A 17,593-nucleotide genomic window follows, 5' to 3' on the forward strand; every position below is an offset into this window, starting at 1 on the left:
AAAAATCAGATGTTAGGCAAGTATGGATGTTGTGCACATTTTATAATAAGGAGAAGAAACTAAATTATATGTCCAGCTTTGCACACAAACATTTCACTGTAAGTTAGCATTATGCAGTTTTTAGCCTTTGGAGATTATTGTATGTGAGAATTTAATGCAAATTTTTATTATATGGTGTTTAATTCTCTTTTGCACCTGTTTGTTGGCCTCAGGCAAATCTGTCAATCATTCTGCCATAGCTGAGAGAGCACATGCAGCACAGTTTGCGAGGGAGTGAGAACAATTACCAGGCAAACTCCTTTTTACAAAGTTAGTTGGAAATCTTTGCCTATTATTGTAGAAGCATCTGGAAACCACTTTAAACTAATACAGAAGTCTACATTGAAGACTAGGATGGCTGGAGGAAGGAACACCTTGCATTGACGCAGGAAGCTATAGCCAGAGACTCTGAGTTCAAAGGAATGGGATTCAGAGCCTTTGTGCAACACATGACCAGCTATGCAGAATGTACCAATTTGACAGACAGAAATTGGGACTTTTTCATTTCACTGTATTCACCAGTAACTGTTCCATCTTATCTTTGGTTTGCAGCTGTTTGACTCCTGATGATCCATATGGTTCTTTGTCAGCATGACTATACCATATGATTTGTGTTTATTTATTATATACTTTCCAGTGCCTTTAGAAATTGGAGTCCAGAGAAATGACTTTTTTTGCACTCTGGTCACTTGCATTATGTTAAGCAGTTATACTGGACCTTCATTGATGTGTATTAACTCCATAAGTCTGAAACCATGTGTCTGTGCCCACAGAAATTTGACACTCTGACTACTGTTTGGACCCCTGACCACAGACAAAATTGTTACCAGTGGTGCACAGGCATTCACATAACCATTGAAATTGCACAAATAGGCATCTTGCTACCAAAGGGTACAGAAGCCCAGAAACCGCTTTTATAAAGGCCCCCTGTGAACAATCAGGGCTTCTGCCTAGAGCCTTCCCTAGCCCCTCCTGCCTGGTTTCCTGCTATTATTGTAAAAAAACAGTGCATCTTTAAAGGTTCCTATGGGCTTTATTCCTTACTCTTTTAAAACCCTATCAGAACAGAAGTTTCATTTCATCCAGATGACCTCTGGTGACACTTTTAAATAGAAGGAGATATTGAACAGCTCCAGGGGTGAAAGTAACATAAAGGACTTACCGGTACGCCAGAGTCCTGAGTGGGGCAGGGCCTCAACTGGAAGAGGCGGGGCCTTTCAAGATTTAAAGGCCCTGGGGCTCTGGCTGTGGCTGGGAGCCCCAAGGCCTTTAAATCACCTTGGAGCTACCAGCTGCAGAGGCGGCTGGGACCCCAGGGCTCAGGGATGAATTAAAGGGCCCAGGGCTCCAGCCACCGTGGAGCTTCGGGCCCTTTAAATCACCGCGGGAGCCCGGCTGCCAGAGCTCCGGCAGTGATTTAAAGGGCTCAGGGCTCCCCGCAGTGGCTGGAGCCCTGGGCCCTTTAAATCGCCACCGGAGAAACCGGTCCAGTCCGGCTTACTTTCACCTCTGAACAGCTCATTTCAGCAGATTCCCTTGGCATTATTGGGCCCAAGCTTTGGGGGATTTTAAGGTTTTTCATAAAATCTCCCCCAAGTGCTAGCAATGCATTTTTACCATACACTTCATCTGCGTTCTTAGCATGGGTTGTCTCACTCTTTTAGAGCAGATCTAGACACCGTGGTGCTAAAATGCCAGCAGCCATTCTACACAAGCACTCCTACTGGTGCTGCTGTCTGTGCAACAAAAAAAAGCTCAATATGGAAAAGTCTTAGCAGCAGCACCCTTAGCACCGTGCCTGAGCATGATCAGTGACCAGCTGGAGTGTCTTGTGATGGGTTCAGTTCCATCAAGTGACTTTCACCTTCTCAGCAGGCACCTCTATATGAACTGATGTTCACATCCATGGATGGCATCTCTGTTAATTAAACAGTAGTGTTATCTGGGCACTATGTGGGACCTTTGCCCCTCTATTATTATTTCAGCTGACCTGGGATGGCACTAACAGTAAGAAGCTGGCAGGTGTTAATATATTGTGCAGTAGGAGAATTTTTTAAAATATTCTGTTCCACATTTTTTTTCACTTCTAAACAGGAAAAAAGTCAAAGTATTAAATTAGTCTGTAAAATGTAAAACAAAGAGGGGGAAAAAAATCCACCTTCTCCTCTTAACCAAATTTTCTGATGTTGGGAGGCATTAATAACCCTGTCATCTGTATTTTAGCCACCAGCACCTGCAAGACTCCATGTGTTCCCATGCTCAAGAATACTATCCCCAGGGATTGCCTTCAGAGCCCGTCAGTGCTCACTGATGAGTAACATGAATTGCTCCCCTCTCCTGTGAGTCTTAAGTTCTTTGCTTTTCCGGATCCTGTTGACTCCAGGGAGAGAGATCCTGTTTTCTTAAAGAGTCTTTATTCCAGTTGCTTTTCTCTTCCATCCCCTGAGAATCCACAAAATATGCTGGGAGGAGAAATGCTATGATTCAGAGGGTTACCACTATAAAAACATCACGGTGCTGTAGTGTTTGCATCAGTACAGATCATAGAATCATAGAAATGTATGGCTGGAAAGAATGTCAAGGTCATCTAGTCCAGCCCCTCTGCATTGAGGCAAAATTAAGTACACCTGGACCATCCCTGGCAAGTGTATGTCTAACCTGTTCTTAACAATATCCAATGATGGAGATTCCACAACCTCCCTTGGAAGTCTATTCCAGAGTTAACTATCCTTATAGTTAGAATTTTTTTCTGCTATCTAACCTAAATCTCCCTTGCTGCAGATTAAGCCCATTACTACTTGTCCTATCTTCATGGACATGGAGAATAACTAATCACCCTCCTCTTTATAACAGCCTTTAACATAGTTGGAGATAGTTATCAGGTCCCCACTCAGACTTCTTTTCTGAAGACTAAAAATACCCATTTTTTTAAATCTTTCCTCATAGGTCAGGTTTTCCAAACCTGTTACCATTGTTGTTGTTCTCCTCTGGACTCTCTCCACTTTGTCCACGTTTTCTCAACTGTGGCACCCAGAAGTGAACACACCACCCATGCTGGGACCTCACCAGTGACAAGTAGAGCAGGACAGTTACCTCCCGTGTCTTATACACAACATTCCTGCTTATCCACCCCAGATTGATATTAGCCTTTTTCCCAATTCATCACATCCATATTCAATTTGTGATCCACTCTAACCACCAGATCCTTTTCAGCAGTAGCCAGTTATTCCCCATTTTGTAGTTTGTAGTTGTGCATTTGATTTTTCCTTCCTGAATGCAGTACTTTGCACTCATCTTTATTGAATCTTATTGATTTCAGATCAATTTTCCAATTTGTCAAGATCACTTTGAATTCTAATTCTGTCCTCCAAAGTGCTTGCAACCTCTGCCCCACCCCTCAGCTAAGTGTCATTTGCAAATTTTATAAGCATCTTCTCTACTACATTAGCAAAGTTATTAATAAAAATATTGAATACTACTAGACCCAGGACTGAACCTGTGAGACCCCACTAGATACGCCTTACCAGTTTGACAGTGAACCATTGATAACTACTCTTTGAAGTTGTGCACCCACCTTATAGTAATTTCACGTAAACCCCATTTCCCTTGTTTGCTTATGAGAATGTCATGTGGAATGTGTCAAGACATAGCATATTTATTGCTTTCCTCTCTCCACTAGGCCAGTAACTCTGTCAAAGAAGGAAATTAGGTTGGCTTGGCATGATTTGTTCTTGACAAATCCATGCAGGCTATTGCTTATAAACCTATTACAAATTGATTGTTTAATCATTTGTTCCAGTATCTTTCCAGATATTGAAGTTAGGCTGGCTGGTCTATAAATTATTGGGTCCTCTTTGTTTCCCTTTATAAAAATTGGTGTACTACGTTTGCACTTCTCCAGCCTCATTGACCTCACCCATTCTCCATGAGTTCTCAAAGATACATCATTATACATCAGTGTATAATATGTCAACTTGATGCATCATCACAACAGGTAAGTACTACCTCAGTGTGGTATGATGCCCAGAATTACTATGAGACCAATCTTGCAGAACACAAGCCTGGCCCAAGAAAACCAGGATGGTCTCATAAATTTTAGTTCAAGTGGCTTCCTGGTGGGGAGCTCGAGGCTTGGGGAACTGAAATGAGAATGTAGGCTCCAGTAACTGTTTAACAAATCTTTAAAACCTACACTGCAGCTGCTTGATGGTTCATGTACGTTACTCTTCCTCCTCTCCCCAGTATACCCAGTGTAGACATGCACAGCTGTGTACCCTGGTTCCTGTACATTACGATTTGTAACATTTTAATGGGCGTCTGTGAAATGCTTCAGTAAATATCTCCATCACTAATACAGCAGACACCAGATTCAAGGCCCCACCCCATGGAAACACACCATAGTAATCAGCCTCCTCTGGTGCGTTCTCCCACAGTCCTGCAGCTGCCACTGGCTGTCTTCTCTGTGGTCACCAGTGCGACTGCTGGGATGTAGTTGGTGCCTATATTTCCACCCTCCAGCTCCAATACAATTACACCGATGCTGGAGAAAGGACTGATTTATCATTAATGATTTTTATAAGGCACAAAGAAAATAGACATAAATAATCCAAAGAGAGAGAAGAAGAGGAAGCTGTGAGCTTTGGGAAGAAGAATGTTGAGGTATTCACATCTGCACTTGCAGTTCAGCACTTCTTGCATAAATATGAGGGCACAGGGTACAGTGACTTCTGCCACTGCTCTAATCTCACTTCAGGCCTGAATTCTCATCTGGAGTCTCTTGGGATCAAATCTGAACAAGAGTTACATTGTCATGTTACTGAAGAAGGTTGGGAAGTCTTGGTAAAACAGAATATACAAGCCCCTATTAATATTAAATACAAGGCATGTGAATTTGAGTGACATGACCCTTATTTTACATTTCCCCCAGTCTTCACATGGCTGGGAAGTGTGATGCAAGTTGTCTAAGGCTTGGAACAGGAAGGAAATATTTTGTTTCATTCCATTGATTTTTTGCCATGAGCTTTGAAGAGTAGAGAGGTGTACAGGGTATTCATATTCTTTCACACATCTATATTCAGAATCTTGAACTGGATCCCTTTCTAGCTTTCTTACAAGTGAAGAAGTTATTACCATATTTTTTCAAAAGACCTGTTGTGGGGGAACAGTACATAGCAGGAGCTCTCTGGCCACCAAGATAAAAAAATCTACTCAGTGTGATGTAAAATTTCAGTTCTTTTTCTCCATACAGGTAGGGGAATATCTCAAGAAGCCTTTTGGACAAGAATGTCTGAAAAGTTGTCTTAAAACCATGCCACAAAACAAAGCAGTGCTCTTCATGGTGGGGATTCTTCCTTATAATGTGTTTTACCATAGACCGTGCAATGGATCCCTGATCTTGAATGGGACTCCTGGGCATTAGGGTAATGCAAATAATAAAATCAATAATTCTGTGAACATCAATGAAGTACTCCCAAGTATTTTCTGTAAGGCTGGGTAAATCGGGCAGCTGCACATTTGTTTACATTGTGGTAACTGTATCTTTGCGAAAGAAATGACCAACTTAATTTATTTATTGTTTAATTAAAGCTTACAACATGCAGAATGCACCCAAATTGTAGAGAGTTTTCAGAATGGTAAGATCCGCGATTCCCCACCCAGACAACAGTTTTCTCCTGTTCTGAATGTTAATGAGTTTTTCTCTAAGGGGAAGAGAAGAGGGGTTTGATCTGTGCATTTCAACGAGACAGAATCCTCTCAGATAGATGGTCCTAGATGATTTTCCCCAACCAGTTCCTGGTGAGCAGCAGAGCTGCTAAATTGTGTTAGATGTTTGCAGTATCCCATAACTCAAATGGCTTTTCCTCAAACTTTCCAGAAATAATTCACCTCTGGGCTGAGACCAGGCATGGACAATTCAGCTTAAAGGAAATATTTTTCAGAACCTGATGAGTGTGTATATCACATTCATGCCTTCAATGATAGCTTTATCTCCAAAATCAGTCAGCAACACTGGTGCCCATCTAAAGCAAGGCCACTCATTGTACTCCCAGCTTCCCGGTTCCATTCTCTGAGGGTGTAATTTATATACCTTTCCTGCAGTTAACCCCTCTTCTTATGAATAAATAATAGACATAGAAATTGGAGCATTACCAGAGCTTCGAAACCCTGAGCTCTTAGGCTTCAACTACTCACAGAGAGCTGCTGCTGCCATCACTCACTGTCTCACGTTGAATTCATTTCATTTCACAGACTGACTGCACCTAGGGATGCGAGTGACAATGATCTTAAATTCCAAAGGACCTGACCAGCTTATGTGCATCTCTCTCATAATCCAGGTGGTTGTTTATTTTGTGCATGTTCTTCTTGTTCCAGATGTCCCTGTTGAGAAACTTTCTTCAATGGAGTCGCTGCAGAGTGTAAACCTGAAGTCAAATCCCCTGAACGAGGAAGTCCAGGTGATTGCCAGGCCGCTGATCAAATTTGATCTCCTGGTGTCTCCAAAGGGAGCACATGCTGCTCTGCAAGCCTGAAACACAGACTTTGGTTGCGTGGACTTGGTGTGACTTCATTTGAGGTTTTAAAGGGAAAGCTAGGGGATCCAGCTGCAGGGCATGCTGATCTAGAATGGCTCCACCAGCTTTTGCAAGCTGCATCACTCCTGCATGTGTGAGGTTTTGTAGATGTGAGGAGTAGGATGGGGATGATTGGGGGAGGGGGGGGTTCAGAGTCGGTATTTCATTGATAGAGAGTGGATCTGCTTATTGTTATTTCTTTGCAGCTGTCTAAAATACACAGAAATGCAGTGAGGCCCTAGTAAATCACTATTTGATAAAGGAATAAATCTGTGAAAAGATTAAACTTCCAGGGCAACAGAAAGGAAAGTGCAATGCAGAAATAGATCAGATAAGAGACTCAGGGCAGGTCTTCACTACGGGGGGGGGGGGGGGGGGGTCGATTTAAGATACGCAAATTCAGCTACGCGAATAGCGTAGCTGAATTCGACCTATCGGAGCCGACTTACCCCGCTGTGAGGACGGCGGCAAAATCGACCTCTGCGGCTCCCCGTCGACGGCGCTTACTCCCACCTCCGCTGGTGGAGTAAGAGCGTCGATTCGGGGATTGATTGTCGCGTCCTGACGAGACACGATAATTCGATCCCCGAGAGATCAATTTCTACCCGCCGATTCAGGCGGGTAGTGTAGACCTAGCCTCAGTCTCCTAAGTGTATTTCTATGCACCAAACAAAACTAGAAATAGTCTCTCAGTAGAGCTTTCTGCAATGAGTCTGACAAGGAAGTGACCTATTAGAAGAATAACACCTTGCTTCAGCAAAAATCAATGTAATAGCCTACTCCATTCTTGTATCACTCAAAGCCCTGTTATTCAGGTGAAGCATAGTATGGAGCAGAAGAGTGCTAGAAGGAGGCTCTGTCCTATGAATAAGCACTAGTTTACACAGCCTTGATGGTCCAGGATTGAATGAAAATACTCTGTGGATGGACTTTTCTTTTCAACTAGTTTGATCTTGGTGGTTTACCCCTAGGATCTGAGCCAGCTGTTATAATGGAGCATATTAACTGGACACCACTATGAGCATCAAAACAAGACAGTAAAACTTGTCTTACAGTACAGAGGTCCTCTTGGAAAGAATATCCTATCTACAGACAACTCCTTTTCTTCTCTGGTTCTTCATTCAGCATTTGATTGACAAGGCATAATGATCCCACACACACCCTTTTTTTTTTTTTGACAGATTAGTTGATTTTGTCCAAGATAAATAATTTCTGTTCAGCCTCCTAGGGCTTGTCTTCACTGCAAAGTTAACTCGAATTATAATTTGAATGTTGCCCTTAACTCAAGTCCCATCCACACACACAAACTCTTTACTGAAGTGTGGTGGTACTTTTAAGTCAAGTTGGCTGGCCCGAGAGGGAAGGTATAGGCCAAAACTCAAGTGAGCACAATTCGTCAGTTGCTAACATAGGCTAGCTCCACTCAAGTGCCAACAGTCCTCCAATGTCTTCCCACAATTCCTTCCCTGTGCCCAGAAAGGACAGAAGAGTTCTCTCACTAGTTACTGGAAAATAATTCATAGAATGGCTTATTTTACTACATCACGTAAGAACCATGGATTGTGTGTGTCCCTAGCACTCTTAGTGACACACACTAATGAGTGCAGCTCCAGAGTGGCTACAACAGCTCAAGAGTTATATCACAGTGAGCTAAGCTTGCTTGAGCTAGGCTAACTTGAGAGGAGTAACTCAAGTGTAGATAACTTGTTATACTCCTACTGTAATACTAGGACTGGCAGTGCATTGACATTAACAAGAGCAGGGGTGAAGAAATGTTCAAACATGGTTTCTGCATGTCACTCCATATGTTAGTTCTGGTTTTAGCGATCTCTCTGAGTGTGTCCTGTCATGAGCTGCTCACTGCTTGTCCCTTGTTCACATGGTAGGTATATTTTGCTTCAATAGATTTTAACGTAGTTTCCTGTTGCTGGGGATCAAGAGAGAATCTGGTGGATGGAAGAACCAGAAAATTTAACTTGCTGGTGAGAAATGATCTCTGGTGGTTGGTTTAAAACAAAAAGGCAATAAATTAATCTATTTGTTTCATCCTCTTGAATAGTGTTTTCCACAGAATATAGACATATGCTGGATGTGCCTAATACATACATGTGGATATTATTGTTTCCCCTTTCTGACCCAAGCAGCTAGTCAAAGTTTAGGGCCCCGGGAATATCCCAGCTGGAAGTAGAGTCTGGTATTTTCTTTGATGCAATCTAGTTTATTTACAAGGAATGTACAAAGTCCTGCTTGTCCAAATGCAGAGGGAACCCAGAGCAAAAGGAGCAGTTTTTTATCTGACAATCCCATGCCTCTTTAGCCAACACTAGACCCAAAACACTAGACCCACTAGACTCACTTTCTAGCTTTTTCCAAGGTCAGCTGTGCTTACAGGCTGCTGCTTGGCCTCTCAGTCTGCTGGCTCTGTTTCCAGCTTGTCTATTTTACTTACACAAACACTAACACACAGACACCCAGTCAAACACTCCATCCACAGGGTGCTAGTTTCTGGGCAGACACTGTTAGGACTTGTTTTTGGTGTGGCCCCTTAAGTGTTTCTTACAACGCACAGTTTGTGCAGGGTGAGTTCACACATCAGTTTGAACAAGGTTTTAACTCAGCCCCTAACAAGATTTCACCCAGCTCATAACTTATAAATGGGGAAACACTCCTTTCATTGGGGATACATTTACATCCTTACTGCTCACTTCATCTCTAAAAGGTTGCCAGCTTTCAAATATTGGTATTAGTGGCAAGTTGGGTACAAGGCTTTGTTATTCTAGACCCACCTTATTCACAACGAAACTTTACTTTGAAATAAAATAGGTGGTTGGTTTTGTAACATTCGCCAATTAGTAGAAGCAGTGATATGGATTCCTAAAGCTCTACCGACAAAAAGTAATTTTAATTTAATCAGCATGTGAAATGTCAAGTGCCAAAATAAATATACCCTTGTGCTACATCTCGTGTATGCTCACCTTCTAAAGAGCAGTTTTGTTCTTCCCATCTGGCCTTCCTTGATTATAAAAATGATTCCTTTAACCAGCTGCTACATCCTGTGAACTGGACATTCTTTTTTGCTCTGGCTTTGAAATCAATATTGCCTGTGCTTTCTTTTTTAAAATCATAATCTTGATTCCAAGTTCCTGACTTAAGAAGTGGTGTGTGCGTGTTTGAATATAATGCTGTATATTAATTCAGGATTTTTTGTGATGGCACATAGTCAGAGAAATCAACATTGTACTACTTCAGTTACAGAGATGATTAAAATATGGTAGCATGTTAGTTCAGATTACTTTCAGATTCCATGACATGGTACATCCATAAAAAGAGCATAGAGGAATATGACAGGTTCACAAGATATTTGCAGGGTCTGATCATTTAAAATTCATTGCATACCACAAGCCATTCATCTAATTAGTAAACAAAAAACAGACTACTCATGTGTTTGAGATTTAAACGTATTACAGAATATGCACCAGGGAGTTCCCTAATGGTTCCTTATCTAGTAGCCCTATTGATCATCTAGATTCTGCAAAGGCTCTAAAAGACACAGAAGCACACATGGGTGCCATATTGAATGGCCTGCCAACCTCACTACAGAAATCAGAATTGATTAAAATAGTCGCTAGTGATGATACACAACTGCAAATGGTATCAGATGTTACTTAGCAGAGGGCCCAGATCCAGCCATTGCCTTCCATGCATAGTGAGGAGAACTCTCTGAAGATCTGATGATCTGTGCTGATTGTACGGAAGCCCACAATCTTTGCAGGAACAAGCCGCAGTGTGTGAGTGTCCACCCACTTAGAGGTGGACCTAAAACTCAAAGTAGAATCATGCAAATCTTGCACCAGAAAAACTCAACTCAAAGAATCTCTTCCACCAAGAAGAAAAGGGGCCATGGGTACCTGGTAGCCTTTAGCTATTTCTCTAGGTTTATAGAAATTCTACTTTTCACTAGACACACAAGCCAACAAATCACAGAATAGTTAAAATGCACCTTTTATTATTTTGGCACTTGGAAGAAAGTCACTGGCCATGGACTACAGTTTGCTAGCTCTAAATTCCAAGCTTTTGGGCTACAGTATGTTTTTAAGCATATTAATTCTTCCAGCAAGGGAATGAACTGGTAGAAGGAACAAAACAGATTGTTGAGAGAATTCTACACCAAAAAGCTTCCATATTAGACTTCTGTGCTGTAGGCCAACTCCCACCACACTGGCACAACAATTACTAGCATAAAACCAGCTCAGCTGCTTATGGGTTGACAGATTAGATCAATGCTGCTAATCTATATGGTATATCTTTAGCCTTAATGGCTCTTCTTAAAGATGTGAAGCTGAGAGATACCAAATCTGTGAGATCTCATGCTTTCTTTGTTAGTTGTTGGAATGCAGCCCAAAGCTTAAACCGGGAGACCTAGTCCTGATAAAACTGAATGGGTAAAAATATTGGCCAACAGCTGTTGTCACCGGACACAGCTGTGTCCCAAGATGCCACATGGATAAGACAGATCAAGGCACTCAGTGTGGAAGAAACAGGTGGAATATTCAGCGGGCAGCAAACCCAGTTTGGGTCTGTTATGGGCTTGATGCTGAAATCACTGGGTGGAATTCTATGGCTTGTGTTATTCAGGACATCAGACCAGATGATCATAATGATCCTTTCTAGCCTTCAAGTCTCTGAATTAGTTGAACTGCTGTGGGACTCCTGTAACAATGGTATTCACACCACAGGATGTGTGAAGGTTGAGCAAAGTCCTTCATAATCCAAGAGAATAAACTGGACAAAACCCTACTCAAGGCCAAAGGATGATCAGATTTGGATGAACTGTGAAGCAACCGATTCAAACTGATCTTCAATTTTGTTTTTAAAGATTGTTTATACAGAAAAAAGAGGGACAAGATATGAAGATGTCTGCTTGGTTTGTTTAAAATTCTATCAGGAACCCTAGGCAGAAGAAGGCTAGGTGAGGACTCTAGACAGGAGTTCTACAATGACAGAAGCAGATTAGATTTAGGGATGATATCATTATCCTTCCTCAAATAGTTTCTTGTTCAGTATGAAAAGAAAGTGACTTTTGGTGATTCTTTACCATTACCACATGACAGAACCATCAGTGCCATCAAAACTTAGGTAATAAAATGTGAAAAGCATCTTGGGTTTTATTGCTTTCTCCTCTTTTTTTAACCTTTCAAAGAAAGTAAGTCTCAGAACTGAAAGATGTCTAGTCTAATGGGGGCAGGACATGGGAGCCCTTCAAGAAAATTGTGGATCCACCCTCAATCTAGAGGCTTGGCAGCTTTTGTGAACAGGTGCACATTTACAAATTTACCAGAAATTAAAGTAAAAGATTGCTGCTGACCTGCTGGGCCATTGGGGCAACAAAAGTCACCATTGGCCTATCCTCTTCTTTTGTCTACTGTGCATTCAATAGCTGACAAGGCTTGAACGCTGCCTCAGCTGCCTGATATACACTGGAAAGTAGAACAAGGAAAGAATTTCCCAATCCCAAGGAGAACTTTCATTTTTAACTAAACTGATAAATGATGTATTTTCTCTGCAGATAAACAAACAACATATCTGCACAGAGGCCTCATGGGGAATGGCTTTACAAAAGGGCCAGGCATGGCATTACCCAGGAGACAGCTCTGTTTGAGTGAAATTGTGAACTTTAATCCTAATTGGATAAAGGCGTTATTTGTTTTCTGTACATGCATGCGTTACAGTGACTTTCCCTTTATCTTTGCTTCTTGAGGCTGAACTGTTTGACTCCTCTGTGGATCAGAGCTAAAGAACACTTTGGCCATTTCAGAGGTGATGAAGGATGCACTAATTCATCCAACTACAAGGGAAAATACCATTTCTAACTGAAGCACCTCTAGTGCACTACCCCCAAAGGGTCCCAATGAGAGAGGTTGCTCCTTTTTTGGTGCAGGATCCAGGAGCCCTAACTGTGGAATTCTTTACAACTTCAGGCTCTAATGTCCCATTAAAAGTAACTTCTGTTGGCTGAATTTCTTTCTTTTGGACAGCCCAAGTGATATCACATTGGGTTTGATTTCTCATCTCTGCCTAACCTGGTTGGTGGTAGCAGCTGTGCAATATTGTATGAGCAACATGTTTTTGTCCTTGGGACAGTAGTGGATTTACCATGGCCCACACTCCAAGGGGGCCCCGGCCAGGCCCACTCTTCTCTGCCCCCCGCTCTCTCCTGCGGGGGGCAGAAGCTTGGTGCTGCTGGCACTGAGGCTCCTGCTGCAGTAGGGCAACCAACCTCCACCTCCCTGCCTCTTCTCACAGCTTGCTGTGTTTGGGCCGATCAGCTGTTTGCCGATCAGCTGTTTGCCGGCAGGAGGGAGGGGGAAGAGTGGAGCCGCAGCATGCTCGCTGCTGTGGAGGGGAGGCAGAGAAGGGGTGGTGGTGGGGCCTTGGGGAAGGGGGTGGAATGAGCATACCTGTTCTGTGATCGCAGAGCTGCGCAGCCCAGCTGAAAAAAGAAGGTGCTGCTCAGCTCCCTGGACTTTGCAGCTGGACACGACCTTCTGGGTCCTAGTGCTGGTTAAGCTCCCTTCTGTGTGCTGGGAGCCATCCTTCATTTTGTGCAACAGTGAGTGCCCACGGTGGGGCAGGAACGGCAGGGGGACAGAGGCAGTGGAGAAGGAAGGGGGTGGGATGAGGAGGAGCTGGAGTGGTGGGGAAGGGGCATGGGATGGGGAAGAAAAGAGGATAGGGCAGGGATTGGCAACCTTTGGCCCACCAGGGTAAGCCCCCTGGTGGGCCAGGCCGGTTTGTTTGCCTGCCGCATCTACGGGTTTGGCCGATCGCGGCTCCCACTGGCCATGGTTCGCCACTCCAGGCCAATGGGAGCTGCGGGAAGCGGCACAGGCCGAGGGATGGCGGGCCATGGGTCAGAGGTTGCCGATCTCTGGGATAGGGGAAGTGGGGGCCCAGCATGCGGCTCCGCTTGGCAGCAGCTGGGGCTCCCCTATTAAGCAGGCCCATCAAACCCTTATCCTGACAAGCCCCACCTCCCCTGCATCTGTACCACCCTGATGAACCCCCCCGACACCCTCCCCACTGAGCCCCAACCATATACACCTAGACCCCCACCCAAATGAACCCCCCGTCCCCCTCCCCCCGCTGAGCTCCAACCACTTTCACTTGGTCCCCCCTGCAGACTCCCATTGCCCCTGCACCTGGCACCTCCCTATGCATCCAGATCCCCCACTGACCTGCCTGCACCCAGACTGCCCCCCCCACAGAACCCTCTTACGCCCCACACAGAACCCTCTTACTCTCACCTGGATCCCCCCACATTAAGTCCCTCTGCACTTGGATCCTGCTGCTGGGCTGAGCCTCCCTGCCCACATCTGGTGTGTGCCTGGCGCAAAAGGGGCAGGGCCGCAGGGTGTTTCTGTGGCAGGCCTGGCCCTTGTTCTGTGTCAGGGTCAGCCTCACTGCCAAGTCCCTGTCCTAGGGGGCCGGGGGAGGCTGCAGGGTATTCTCCCACCTCCATGCAGCCAGTGGCCTGTGCTCCCCACTGCCATGGTGGAGCTGCCACATTTCTTTATTGTAAAAAAAAAATCAGAATTTTAAAATATTATGCACAGAATTTGATGCACAATTCTCTCAGGAATATGGGGCGCTGTACAGCTGTGATGGTGGGACTGTGAAGGGGTGCTGGACGGGGGAGAGCTGGGCAGGGGGTATGGTGTGCAGGGTGCTGTGCAGTTGTGGTGGGAAGTCAGTGGGAGGGGTCTCTAGGCAGGAGGTGCTGGGCATAGGGGTCTGTGGGGGAAGTCTCTGGGTGAGGGGGTGCTGGGCATAAGGGCAGGGCAGGGGGCCAGTGTGTATCTAGCAGTTGTGGGTTTGTAAACAGTGCCCTTGTGCTGGGCTGAGTTGGGCCACTCCCGCTGCACTGTTCCTCATTACCCCCAACCGACCCCACGCTCTGTGGACGGCCCCCCATCACATGCCCTATTTCCCCAATGGAGGCCCACAAATATGTTTGGCACCTGGCCCACAAAAAGTTAATCTGGCCCTGCCTTGGGATGGCAACTCATGTCATTCAACAGTAATTCCTTCAGTCAGTTGACTTGGACAGATGATTTGCTTCAAAAGAGGTCTGCTCTTCCTTGGCTGTGAGGACGGTAACCACAACATAGAGTTGCAAAGGAAAGGAGTCTGAAGAAGGAGAAAGTGAAGGAGAACCTTGTGAAAGGATGTAATATGGGTTCAGTAATTGGTCTTTTCCATCTGTCTTGTGTGATGTTCATAGAATCATAGAATACCAGGGTTGCAAGGGACCTCAGGAGGTCATCTAGTCCAACCCCCTGCTCAAAGCACGACCCATCCCCAGACAGATTTTTGCCCCAGATCCCTAAATGGTCCCCTCAAGGATTAAACTCACAAGCCTGGGTTTAGCAAGCCAATGCTCAAACCACTGAGCTATCCCTCCCCCACCCCAAACCTCTGTGACCCAGGGTGCCTGGGATAGCCCTCACTGCCAAGATCAGGGCAGGCTGCAAAAGGGTGAGCAGATATTCCCAAGACTGGTGGGTGACACTAAAGTTAAACTCCCCAACCAGTCACAGACTGTGCTTCTGATCCCCTGCACTGGTTATCAAGAAGCAAAAAAAGAAATCACACAGCCCCCTTTATTGCATTCCAGTTCTCTGGCTCCCAGTCAGCACACGGCTCCAGTACAGTGAGAAGTTATTTAAAAAACTCTGCTCACATACACAAAGTATTCTTCTGACCCCAAAGGGTCAGCCACGTTACCAGATCTGTATAGGTTTGGATCTTATCCAAAATACCACACTGTCAGCCAATCTTTTAGTGTCTAAAACTAAAGGTTTATTATAAAGAAAAAAGAAAGAACAAGAAGAGAGCTGTTAAATGGTAAAACAGCACATACATACAGAGACTTCAAAGTCCATCAGGTTCTGAGCAGTATTGGTGAGCTTGCTGGCTTGAAAATTCCTCTGGAACACATCTACAGCTTGGATAGGTCATTCAGTCCTTTGTTCAGAGCTTCGTTTGTAGAAAGGTTACTCCAGAGGTAAGAAACAGGAATGAAGACAAGAAGCAGGACTGAAAAACAAAATGGAGAAGATGCAGCTGCCTTTTATATGCCTTTTGCCATGCAGCTTGCATTTCCTTTGTTCCAAACACAAGCTGCCCAGCCCATGGCCTGGAAGCCTTAGAGTTCTGTCCATAGGCATGCCCCTGCATGTCTTGCTGAGTCATAAGGTGTAGCCCTTGACCCTTTCAATGGGTTCACTGTACAGCTGATGTTCCTTGATGAGCCTCAAGCAGGCTAGGCAGTGCTGATGCCAAACTGTCTGGGGGTGGCACCAGAGCCGGCTCCAACATTTTTGCCGCCCCAGACAAAAAAGAAGAGTGCCACCCCACCGTAACATCCCCCCCAAGTGCCGCGCCACCAACCCGCCCCCCCCCCCAGCGCCGCGCCGCCGACCCTCCCCCCCCCCCCAGCGCCGCGCTGGGCCGCCGAAACTCCCGTTCCCCCCCAGCGCTGCGCCGCACCACCCAAACCCTCCCCCGAGCGCTGGGTTGCCCAAAACTGCCGGAGCACCGGGCCACTCAAACCCCCCCAAGGGCCGCGCCAGGCCGCCGAACCCCCCGCCCCCACCCGAGCGCCTCGCCGGGCCGCCCAAACCCCCAGAGTGCCGTGCCGGGCTGCCCCCCCCCCGGTGCGCCGCGCCAGGCCGCCCAACCCCCTTCCTCCCCCCAAGTGCCGGGCCGGGCCGCGCCACCCAAACCCTCGCCCTCCCTCCAGCGCCAAGCCGCTGAAGCCCCCACCCACTCTAGTGCCACGCCACCGAAACAAAACAAAAAACCTCGAGCACCGCCCCACAAACAAAAACAAAAACACCACGAGCGCCCCCCGCCACCCCAACATTGGCCGCCCCTTATAAGGTGCCGCCCCAAGCACGTGCTTGGTCGGCTGGTGCCTGGAGCCGGCCCTGGGTGTCACCCAGAAACATAACATAAGTTTGAAACACAGACATACATACATATCTATAACTCATAATACAAAGGTGATACAAACATATAAACAAGATTATCATACTTGGCAAATTATAACATTTTTGCAGATACCTTACACGGCATATCTGCCACAACTCATTGGCAATTTTACAATATTGGTGTTCATAATATCCTAAAGTGTCCCCCAAATTCCATACAGTGTCACAACCTCCTCCCTGTGTCTAATTATGGAAATTTGCAGACTGTGCTGTGGTGGGAGGTGCTGTAGTTCCATTTGAAATTCAGTACCACAGAAGTGATGGGCCTGGACATTGGAGCAGCACTAGAGCTGTGCTTTGTACCAAAGACGTGATGCAGCAGCTAGCAACTTGTTCTGGCTCCTTATTTAGTTCTACTCTCTGAAGACGGTTTGTAGCTATTTTATGCGCTCTTAGCTAGCTAGTTCTGTAGTGGCAAAGCACAACTTTTTATAGGCTGAACAAAACCAGTAGCTCTTACAGAGATTTTATTTGGTGACAAAGAAATGATGGGTTGTTTTTTTAAAGAAAACCTTAGAACCCTGTTGACATTCTCCTTCAATTTTGAGAGAGAGGAAGGACTCTAAAGACATAGATCAAATTTTGGATCTCAACTACTTGACTGTTCTTTGTGCATCACAGTTTTATTTCCTGCTAGAAACTTGTTTAAAAAAAAACAAGCATTAAATGGAATAGGTGCTCTTTTTACCACAGGCAAAATATTGATGATTCTAAATCCATTCTAAGACCAATAAATATTATTTTAAACTCCAATAGGATTTGTTGTTTTTTAACACTCTAGGACAGAGAGGGGAAAAATTTAATTTGGCCATGAGGAAAATGTTAGCTGACTTTTAGTTTCGTGGTTTTATCATTTAAGCCATTGCTGACACGTTATAAAGTCCTTTCATACTGTGATTTTAGAAAATGAGTAGGAGTGAGAGAAGCAGC

At 45.1% G+C, this 17,593-nt stretch overlaps 1 protein-coding gene across 6 annotated transcripts in view; it reads left to right on the forward strand.

Annotated features, from left to right (window-relative positions):
* Nucleotides 1-9,893, forward strand: part of LRRC20 (leucine rich repeat containing 20) — a 189,343-nt gene extending 179,450 nt beyond the window's left edge. For all 6 annotated transcript variants that reach the window (XM_005281859.4, XM_005281858.4, XM_065551968.1 and 3 more), the window contains one exon: nt 6,412-9,893. In XM_005281859.4, coding sequence (XP_005281916.2) covers nt 6,412-6,569 — 158 coding nt within the window. In that variant the 3' untranslated portion in view covers nt 6,570-9,893. The remainder of the gene's footprint in view (nt 1-6,411) is intronic.
* The last annotated feature ends 7,700 nt before the right edge of the window (nt 9,894-17,593 follow it).

The sequence above is a fragment of the Chrysemys picta genome, chromosome 7, assembly GCF_011386835.1.
Source record: "Chrysemys picta bellii isolate R12L10 chromosome 7, ASM1138683v2, whole genome shotgun sequence".
Lineage (NCBI taxonomy): Eukaryota > Metazoa > Chordata > Testudines > Emydidae > Chrysemys > Chrysemys picta.